General features: G+C 35.0%; 1 protein-coding gene and 1 long non-coding RNA gene across 3 annotated transcripts; one reads left to right on the top strand and one right to left on the bottom strand.

Moving 5' to 3' along the window:
• Window positions 1–37: 37 nt before the first annotated feature.
• On the bottom strand, window positions 38–2,619 carry LOC130715009 (uncharacterized). 2 transcript variants are annotated; one of them, XR_009011538.1, is made up of 3 exons: window positions 2,304–2,618; window positions 2,068–2,137; window positions 38–120 (listed from the first exon to the last, which is right to left on the bottom strand). It is a non-coding gene; the product is annotated as an uncharacterized LOC130715009 (long non-coding RNA). The 2 variants fall into 2 exon arrangements; XR_009011539.1 differs by lacking the exon at window positions 38–120 and adding an exon at window positions 967–1,219 and having other exon boundaries at window positions 2,304–2,619.
• A 3,865-nt stretch (window positions 2,620–6,484) lies between these two features.
• Window positions 6,485–10,626, top strand: LOC130713475 (jasmonoyl--L-amino acid synthetase JAR6-like). The gene is made up of 4 exons (XM_057563240.1): window positions 6,485–6,634; window positions 8,743–8,794; window positions 10,086–10,290; window positions 10,410–10,626. Exons 1-4 carry the CDS (start codon window positions 6,485–6,487, stop codon window positions 10,624–10,626), a joined length of 624 nt encoding a protein of 207 aa, XP_057419223.1.
• Window positions 10,627–11,200: the final 574 nt, after the last annotated feature.

Below are 11,200 nucleotides of genomic sequence, written 5' to 3'. Positions count from 1 at the left end.
AAATTGAATATTGACTGAAATATGTACCAACCCTGAACTTGCCTGAAAATACTTGGGAAGTGCCTTTGATTTTGAATTGCCCTTCTTGTAGTGCCGCTTTGGATCAATGGCAGCCCTCAACTGTAACCATCAATGTATATACATATCAAAGAGTAAGGATCCCATTTCCCAAATACAACAAAAACGTCTAGAAAGATTTTTTATGCTATTGAAAAGGAACTTTGGTCTCACCATTTCTCATTCCTGAAGGCTTAACTTGCCATTTTGTAAAATGAAATACATAATTGTAGTTTATTTCACGATGTCAGGGAAGCATACATAAGGCCTTAAAGGGTGACATCAATATGATAAACCAACATATATAATTGCATACTCACTTCTTGATCAGGGCTAATAATCATTTGCAGGGGCAAAAACCTAAACAAAGCAACTACCTCTACCATTCATTGAAACCCTAAATTTACCAGCACTAAACATGAAACCATGACTATCAGAAAGGCAATTGTAAAGCCAGAAACTTAAATAAATTATGAAGTACACTTGATGAGAGACATTAATAAATTTTCATTTTGAAGAATACCCTTCTAAACCCTTCTGTTACTCCAATACCATATCTCTTGAAAAAAGCATATCCTCTTACTTAATTACATTTCAATCTTCCTTATAATTTAGATGACAGTGTGTGTAATGCTTATCAGCTCAATCCAAGCTAATTTCACACAACATCATATTCGGAAATGAGCATTTTTCCACATCATTGTAGGGCGGGGGAGAGGAAGATGTCCAAACTCAAGCACCTTCAGTAACTTGAGATCTTTTGTCACGACCCAAAATCCCAAGCCGTGACCGGCGCACAGACTACCACCTTAGCCTGGCAAGCCTATTTAACAAAACTCACTTCCCAAAATAATTTTCCAAAATTGTACATGTTTAGTATAATTTATAAAAAATAAATCCATAAGAATCTTTTATGTAATATCACCATCTCCATTCGTAACTAGAATTTCAAGAATACATAAATTTCAAATCCAGCACTAAAGTGCAAATCCTTAAATTAGAACAATAAATAACAATTCAAACTGAATTCCCCCAAAGACTCCCCTATAGCTGCAGAATGACAGATCAACAACAGACACAAATATGACAACCTTCCAAATGAGGCCTATAAACAATATAAGCAGAACGATCTGAATCTGATAACATACTGGTACTCAGTTTCCTGTGGATGGAAATAAGGAATGTGGTAAGCCACAAAGACATAGTGAGGATTTGACAACCACCATGAACAGGAAAAGGGAAGCATATGAAGCACGAGTTTTTCACTATCAGTTCAGAGTGGATACAATATATAATATTAATAAAATTAATAAGCATCATTTCCAATAAGAGATGATCAAACTGCCAAGTTTATAAATAATTGTTTCAATGAAACTGAATAAAAATCATGTCAGTCATATGAAAGCATTTAAAAATCAGAAATATAATTTAATAGGGTCACACATGTAGAACCGTGAGGCGGCTCCATCTCGTTGATAGCCCTCTCCTCATAAAGGATGGCCTATCCGATAGGGGCGGCTCCATCTAACGGATAGCCCTTTCCTCTCTCGTATCACATGTCACATCATATCATCGGGGGAAGCTACATCTCGTTGATAGCCCTTTCCGTGCACTGGCGGCTCCATCTAACGAATAGCCCTCTCCTCCCGGAATCAAACTAGCTAGGTGCACCTAGGTCGTTACCTCCGCTAACAGCTACGGGGTTCTACCAAGGATCCCCAAGACCGTTTTCTCAAACCAGTTCAAGTCTTATCAGAAGTCCCAAAATCAACTTTCCAAGTTCACAATCTCAATTTCACATAATTTCCAAAATCAAAGCAATATAAATATATTTCTCATGTCAGTTCAGAATCAGACTCATATCAACTTCATAAACCAGCTTTCGGATAATTCACGAATTGTAAAGCATGTTTCCCCAATTTAAATAAATATGCAATAAGCTAAAATAATCAAATCATCAGTTGTATAATTTATTAAAAAATAAGTCACAATGATTGGAAAACCACTCACTGTTACGAAGAACCAACATGATTGCTCTCCACAACTGCGCGACAACCAAACGAACCACTAACCGACAGATCTGAACACCAAAAATCAACTTCAAACCTTCAATAACAATTATCTTATGTCGTACCCGTGAGCAACTATGAAATCCCCAATTATGTACCCAAACCCCTAAATTAATTCTACCTAAGTCTGACATACAGTACAATATCATTCTCTAAATTTAAGGGTTGTGGAAATACCTCAATTAATTTAAAAGAGGAATCATGAAGGGCTTGGTACCATTCTCCTTCATCAAAGCACCAACCGTGGCTCCCAAAAGAGAACGCAAGAGACTCTCACTTGAATGATAGATTTTATCTTCACTAGCATGTAACTTTATGGTGGTATTGTGTGGTTCTTAACTAAAGAAGAAAAGGATGTAGAGGAGAAGAGAAGAATCGCTGATGCCGAGAAAAGAAGTTGAACCAGAGAAAAAGGAAAAAGATGAGAGAGGGAGAGAAAAACATAGGGTTTTAATATATAATTAGGAATTAAGAATGGTATTGGGAGTGGGGTTACGGTTTGTTTTTTGTTTGGTTTGTTATTATATATACATATATCTATTTATTGTTTTTTTTATTAACAGGTTCCTTTTATATATTTTTTTTATTTTAAACGGGATGTTTCATCTTTCTGTAACTCGGGGTTGATGGTTTGAGCAGGCATGTCGAACCTAGTAAAGATTTAAACATACCGATGTAATTCCCATTTATAGTTTCCAATAAAGAGAAAAGGAGAGAAACCATAGAAAAACATAACTATGTACAATTCATATAAATAAATTTATTTTCATTAAAAAGAGTAACTACCACAACCCCCCCGTTAAGCAATAAAAGGGAGATAGGAAAACAACCAAACAAAAAAATTTCAATCCTGACTGCATTGAGAAACAGAAACTTGGTTTAGATCATAATCTACTGCATACCAAATTCTCCCAGTGGTATCTTTAACTTGCTCTCTCAGTAACTTGTTTAGCTTTGTGGGTTCATTCGGAGGAACAAATAGAGCATGAACCAGCTCTGAATTGTGTTTCCAAAGTGTTATAGTTGATGATTCGGCTTGAGAGGTTGAGTGAGATCCATCATCTGTGGCTTTTGATCAAAATGAATTGCACAGTGAAATTCCAAAACCAACTCAATAGACCTAATTTGTGAATCACAAATAAATCCAAAACACAGAGGACGGAATAAACTAAAATTACAGTAATGATCAAGGAGCCATTTATGTAAATACTCAATTGAATTAATGTGAATGTGAAACATGATCGATATAGATAGCTATGTCAATATAATGTGAAACCAACCTTTTACTGGAAATCTAAGATCAAAATACACGACCCACTGAGAATGTCGTTAAACGGAGCACAGAACATGTTACATGGTCAATAATAATGAGAGAATATAAATGTTTTATGTTCTTAAGAATCAATGAATCATAGATACAAGGTTGAAGGTTACCGCGACAAAGCACAGCACAGAAGTGTCTTCTTTGACTCCAACGCAACTTAGTAGGGTTTTCACTCCTCAATCTAATCCTCTCTGTTCTCTGCTTTCTCATCCTCTTCACTCTCTCTTTTCTCCTGTGAATATTAACAAGTATTTTTGTGCTGATAATAAATAAATAATAATACTTTTTAATTATATCATTTTTCTTTAACGAGTAAGGTATGTACTCATAGGATAGCTCAAGTAATAAAAATTAAGAGTTGGGACATATGGATTGGATAAGGAGAAGCATAGATCGATTCTTGGCATGTACAATTTAACTTTCCAATGTACCAAAAAAAAACATACCCATCAATTTATTATTGTGTGGGCAATATACACACATAAATTTACAACATAAAAAAACATAAAATATTACTATTAAAAGTTTGTAAATGCATCGTATTGTTGGGGCATTTTCTACTCTGTGAGACATTCTCGACAATCTGGTAACATAATAACACTTATTGTATTAATACTTTAATGTATCCTTCCTATATTTTTGAGATCACCAATGTTAATCTGGATTTATGTCAGGATGTGACTCATCTTATTCCGCTCTTCTCTCTTTTCTATGTGCAAACCAAACAAGGAGAGAGAAATAGTCTCTACTCTAACTCTCTCTTTTCCATTTCTCTCTTCAGAGCTCTCATTCTAACAAACAAGGCCTTAAAGAAAGTGGTGGGAAAAAACAACTCCACACACACCACAACTAGTTAGCCCATAAGTAAAAAAGAATATTAAAATAGTATATAAGCATTGAAGAAATAATAATTCGAGAATAAGCTCCCCAATACCTACTTTAATCAGTTAAAAATACATATTTTCATAAAAAAATTATAGGTTGACCCCATTGATTAACGAATTATGTAGGGTGGATTTACAAGTTTCCAAGTCATAATTATCTAATTTGTCCTCTCATTGGACCCAACTCGCTTCGACGACCCAACTCGCTTCGACGAGCTGGCTAGCGGATTCAAGCCAGCTTAGTCATAGTTAGAGTCAAACTGAGGCCATATATAGACAACATATCAAACTATATCTAAAGTCAAGGTTATGATGATTAAGCTAAGTGACAGGCCATAGTCATTTCTGCAAGACTGCAACATATATATTTAAGACTCGTTTGAAAGAGTTTATTTGAGTTTATATGATAACATAAGCGTTTATGCTAGTACTTGGGAAAGCTTATGCAAACAGTTTATAGCTTACCATAAGTTGTTTTGAACTTATTTTTATAAGTTACTCTGGATAACTTATGAAAAAAAAAACTTATACTTATATATAGCTTATTTTTAATTTATTTTCAATAAATTTTTTAAAATAGCTTACGAATAAACGATTATGATCATATTTTGACCATAAATACTTAATTAGGTTATGTACAAAAAAACACTTAATTAGATTGTTTTCCCAAACGAGACCTTATGCTAACTGAGCAAAGGTCCAAAGCAATGCTATGATGATTATATTCCTCTTTCTATATACGTTACCTAACCGTTGATAAGTTTTTATAAAAACGGAATATCATAGCTTTGACCACGTGAATACGATTTTCAGTTGCTCCCGTTTAGAATGTGCTATTTCCATTCCTCTTGGGCCACATCTACTTTTTTTTTCTCCTAACTTTAGCAAGATCATCATCATATGCATACTATACGTATTACTAGTCCTTCTTTTAATTGAGTGTTAATGTGTTATAATGTTTTAAAATAAATTTATAAAATGGAAAATTTATTTAAATATCTTTGGGGGTGGGGAGGGGGTGTATCTATAAAGTTTAAGTTTAACAAAATACTACTTCACGTTAAAAAAAAACAATATACTACTTTCGGTCCTATTAATAAACATAAAAGATAAGAAAAATCTTGATTCTTTTTATAATAAAATTAATTGATGAAAATTATAGCTAGTCATGGCGGGTCTCTAGTCATGTGTTAAATGAGATAAAACCCAATTTAGCAACAAAGTTCAATTTGATAATTTAAATAGATATGTTGTCTTTTTTTTTTTTTTTGAAAGAATATAGATATATTGTCTGAAATGAGGCATGGTAGAACTATGAAGATGTTATCTACTAACTTAAAATGCAAGATCCAATTTTACTGTTCATAGTGCACATTTTTTTTTTGATGCAGTTGTTAGATAGTTAGGCCTATTTCTTATTTGGGCTTCTTTAGTTGAATGATAGGTTATTTTTCCATAGGGTTTGCAGCACTCAATCTCTCCTTTCTTCCGTGTACGCTCTGTTCCACCCTCTTCTGGTTCTACCGTAGGCTCTGCTCGTCCCATCTACTGCTTTTCCGGTTTCGACGGTGTTCTGCAACCCCTAAGCTATGCGCTTTCCTCTCCTTTCTGTCAGTTTTCTGTTCAACTAGGGTTACCAGACATGAACCCTATCACCTTTCTTCCGTGAAATCCGGCCACCTCCTTCTTCCCGTGTTTTCCGGCCGCCGCCGTCGCCACTGACACACAAGGCCACGAACGCTCGACCCTCTCCTCCCTCTACCGTGTACCCTCTGCTCCATGGCGTTCTCCCTTGTACGAACGCTCGTCCCTCTTCTGCCTCTACTGTGTAGCCTCTGCAACAATCCTCTACTCCTTCCCTGGGCTATTCGGTTTTCTCTTCTCTGCTCTGCCCTATGGAGATCACTTTACAGGTATTTTTCCTATCCCCTAATGTATCCTATATTTTCTTTACAGCTGTTATGATTTGAAATGTTAAATTTCTCTTTTTTATTTCCAATTTGAATTGGACTACGAAACTGCTGAGAGTTTTTCTATAAATTGAGCCATCTTCTCCTCAAACTCCCACATTGTGTCCCAGTTTTCTGTCCTTCTTCCCAACCATTTTTTTCTCAAACTTGATCCACTTATTCGAAGTTTGGGTCTGATCAATGGGTGGTGGTGTGACTCCAGTCAAGAGTCTTTGCCCTGGGAAGAGTTTTTTGAAAATTAGGACTAGGGTTATGCGGATGTGGGAAGCATGCCCTGTGAACGATCCCTTGAGTCCCTATGCCTTGCATATAGTTCTAATTGATGCTGAGGTTTATACCTTTCTTCTGAATCTTTACTACATTGCAGTGGTTGTTTAAATTGTAGTTTTTCTTCTTTATTTGAATGAAATGTTGGTTTATTCATGTTCTGATTATTGTTGTTTTTATTTCGAGGGTGACAAAATTGAAGCCATTGCTCGGAAGGTAGCTCATTCATGGAAGGTGGAAAATCCACACTGAGGTAAGCCATTCTCCTTGCTGTAGATCACTCTACAGTTTTTCAAAGCTTTTTAAATTCTTCTTCAACTGCTTGCTTAACATTTGACTTTTGCTGATGGTGTTTCTTGGCAGTTGGAATTTTTTTGATGAATGGATATGTATTAAGTAGTTTCATCATTCTGGTATGTTTTTGCCTCTTTAAATTTCATTTTGGATAGGAAGATATATCATTATTCTTATATCTAATTTACTTTTCCTTATCATCATTGGCAGACCATACAAGTCAATGAAATTTAGACTATTAGTTTAATGAGTTAGTGATTTTTCCTTCCCATGGTTTCTTTGATGGACTTTCCCTTCTTCACTAATTGATTCTTGATGCGGACCTTATACTTTTGTCATCCTCTTTATCTAAGATTTCAAGAGGAGATTTTGGTTATACTTTTGCTTTATACTTTAGGCTAAGATTGCAGGTTACAAAACTGGAAAAAAATTGTGAGCGTAAAAGCCAAGAGAAGAATAAATTGTGTGTTGTGTTTAGTAGAGTTGGCGGGCTATCTTGGTCGATGAAATTTTTTCAGCTACATGATTCTCTACATAGGAATATGAAATTCTATTGAGTGAGGGGATTTTGGTTGATGTTTTGATTGAGATTTGAGCCTTTGTTTTATAAGAGATTTTGATCGATGACTTAACTGAGCCCATGTCCAGTGAAATGTGGTACTTCTCTTTTTCCTAATCTAGCTGCAGCCACCTAACATTAAGCAGTTTCAATCTTCTGGGATATCATAAGGTAATTTATTGTGTCATAGTGATTCTGCATAGACTATTTACTAAGAAATATGGAAATTGTAGACTCTGTAAATTAATTTCATTTGTTATGCTTTTGACTAAGAGCAGCAAACTGTAATTTAAAAGGCAAAGCAGCATGACTTCTTTCATGTCTGTTTGTTATTGATGTTCTTCAATCATTTAGGTTTTTCTTGATTTTGCTTTCATCTTTTAATTATTCCTCTGTTGGTACAAGGTTTTTTTTTGGATAGCCTCTGTTGGGTGATTGTCTCTCCTTAGCCTGTACGATTTTGCTCTAATGACAATATGACATGGGAAATTGTAAGACTAAAATTTAAGATTAAACTTTATTGCTTTGGTATAAACAATTGATGGTATTTAGTACTATATCTTTAGACATTTATATAAGGACCCCTCCAGGATTCAGTTATTGCTGCCTAATTTTTTACCCTTTGATTTTAATTTTTAAATACTCTCATAACACATTTAAGGATAACTTCAATAGGTTGGTGAAGATAAAGACCAGAGTAAATCCTGAAATTTTTTTCAGGCATGAGCAGGGCATCCCACTGCTTTCAATTAAAGACAATTCCAACCACTTTTTAATGAGACGCCAACAGGTTTCACAATTGCACATCACTTGTACGGCCAATGTTCCTGTGCAGTTTATGAGCCAGCTCAGCAGACTAAAAATTGAAGAAATGCTATTTACATTAACTTTTTCAGCATAGTTTGCAAGAAAATATAAGTTTATGTGGGATTCTAAAATAGGCCTGGGTATTACTATGATGTCGTTACATTTAGCATTTATGTATAATTTGGATGGAGTTAAATGAGTAATTTTTTTGTACTTTTAAAAAGGAATGTTCAGTAGCAAAAGAAAACAACCTCAAGCCCTAGGGGCCAAGTTTGAAGACTAAATTGAATCTGGAGCATTGGTTGACTCATTTATCAGACTTTCATTTAACTGTTGTTCCCAGTTTCGTTTAATAATTCTGCAGCCATATTTGGTTGAACTATGGATGTTTTTAATTGAATGCAAATATCATTGTTCAATGCTTCTAGCGATCATCCTCAGTTTTCTATATGCGAGTGTTTTATTAACCAAATTTATTACTGAGTCTTACTTTGGTCTATTTGTATTTTAGGATCTGCTGAATCATTTTTCTGTTGAGAATGGCATCCATGAACTTGGACTAGGTTGAGACACTTTTCATTTAAATGCTTTCCTATTTGGAGTGAGGACAAAGTTTGAACAGCAGCTTCTCTTGGAGAAGATCTTCAAGAATATGATATAGCGCCCGCAAAGTTGATGACTCACATAGGAATTGGAAAGGTTCAAGGCACTGGCATGCCAAAGCTGCTTAAAGGAAGCCTTTATTTAAGTTTGATTTCCATCTTTGTTGAGAAAATTTGAAGCCAAATTGTAATTGATCTTATGGATGTTTGATACTTAATTGTCCTATGGAATTAAATATTTTCAATTGAATATAAATTTCTTTCTGGAACTCTCGATCATTATTTGTTTTATAATGATAATTGACATCTCAATTATGCAGAGTGTAAGGTGATGCCTGTTTAATGGAATGTCAAATATACCTGATTCAATGCTACATATGCTCTACTAATATGTTCTCTAACGTGTTTTCATGGCCTTCTCCAGTTTTTAATTAGTTGCTTCAAGTTTTCGGTCTCTTCCATTTGCTCTCAAGTCCACTTTTTTTTTGTTGCTTCCAACATTGGTCCACTCATTTCTCTCTTTCAGATCGGTGAAAGACTTCCTCTGCTAAGTGGGTTGGTCAAATCCATTTGTGCCTTCCAAGTCTATTGTTTCTACCCAGTTTTTTTTATCAAGGTGATCAAAAGGTAAGTTCAAATTAACCTGAAATTAATTTTCTGCTTTGACCTTATTTTTTTCCCCAATCAGATTTTATTATAGGTTTTACTATACACCTCCTTTCACTCGAGAAACAAACGATGATCATAAAAATGAAACGATGAAAGTTTATTTCTATTTTACAACTACCTATTTGAATTTTGGGCTGCTTGATTCAAGGGTATCATCCTTCTTTGATATGTAAGACTTCATTCCATTTTAGCTTTAAAATCAGTTTTACTTTAATTTTAGGGAAGAATTGGGGTCTCATGGAAGTGGGATGGACTTCAACGGGATTTCGTCATTCATTTTACGTTATTGCTCTAATGTGATTGCTCCATTGTGTCGCTTATCTGGCTTTCGGAGCTAGATGTCAAGCATTTCAGATCTTTTCCATAGAAAAGGACAATTAATTTTACTTTAATTTGAGGGTGTGCATGAATTGTTTCTTCGGTGTCTTTCGACCAAGATCTTACTGGATTGCTTATGGTTATTTGCTTTCCGTGGTAACTTGATGGTATGTGTTTATAAATTGCCCCTTGACTTTAGTTCTTCCAAACTAATTGATTATTACGAAATAAAAACTGATCCAAACATGTATGCTGCAAATTGCAGGTTTGTACCGGTATAGGCTAGGAGATGTGGTAAAGGTTATGGGGTTCCATAACTCGACTCCGGAACTCAAATTTGTTCGCCGGAGCAGTCTTCTGTTGAACATCAACATTGACAAGAACACTGAAAAGGATTTGCAGCTAGCTGTGGAAGCCACTGCCAAATTTTTAGCAGAGGAGAAAGTGGAATTGTTGACTTCACTAGCCATGTTGATTTAACCACAGAACCAGATCACTATGTCATTTTCTGGGAAATCAGTGGTGAAGCAAGTGAAAATTTACTCAGTCAATGCTGCAATTGTTTAGACAAGTCTTTCATTGATGCAAGCTACACAAGTTCTCGCAAAGTTAACTGCATTGGGCCCCTTGAACTCCGAGTTGTTAGGAGAGGAACATTCCAGAAGGTTCTTGATCATTACCTTGGATTAGGAACCGCTGTTAGTCAGTATAAGACACCAAGATGTGTTGGTTCTTCAAACAGCAAAGCGTTGCAAATCTTGTGTCACAATGTTGTTAAGAACTATCTCAGTACTGCTTTCAATTGATTGAAAATTGGGTATAACTATACATTTCAATTAGATCTTAACCCATAAAAAATTACGTATAAAGACCCCGTGCATAGCACGGGTCAAAATCCTAGTATTACTTAATTGCAGAAGGGGTGTCCCTAGCTAGCAGGAAAACTTCCAAGGTGTGTAGACGTGTTTGCAGGCTTTATTCACATTACCCTTTTGTGTTATGCGCGCATTGTCTGATCCCCCTTTAACTTAACCCACCCATGCATATTCTTTTCCATAGCACTGAAACATACATACATAAACATTTTAAGCAGAAAAACAATTTTATAAAGTAATTTAACCTGTAATAGATCTCTGTATAGCAGACCCTAAGTAGTAAACGACAACAATTAATTTGAATATAGAATAGAATGATAGTATCTGCGTCACAATTAAATCAAGTTCTGCTGAAACAACAATTAATTTGAATATAGAATAGAATGATAGTATCTGCGTCACAATAATGTATGTGTAAAAGTTCACAGGATCACTATTAGTAATAAGTAGTAGTACAAGGACTATATTGTAATAATATAGAAGTTCATTGTAAGCTGGCATGAGC

The sequence above is a fragment of the Lotus japonicus genome, chromosome 4 (assembly GCF_012489685.1).
Source record: "Lotus japonicus ecotype B-129 chromosome 4, LjGifu_v1.2".
NCBI lineage: Eukaryota > Viridiplantae > Streptophyta > Magnoliopsida > Fabales > Fabaceae > Lotus > Lotus japonicus.
The sequence above is the reverse complement of the archived record's forward strand: the minus strand, read 5'-3'. Positions and strand labels throughout refer to the sequence as shown.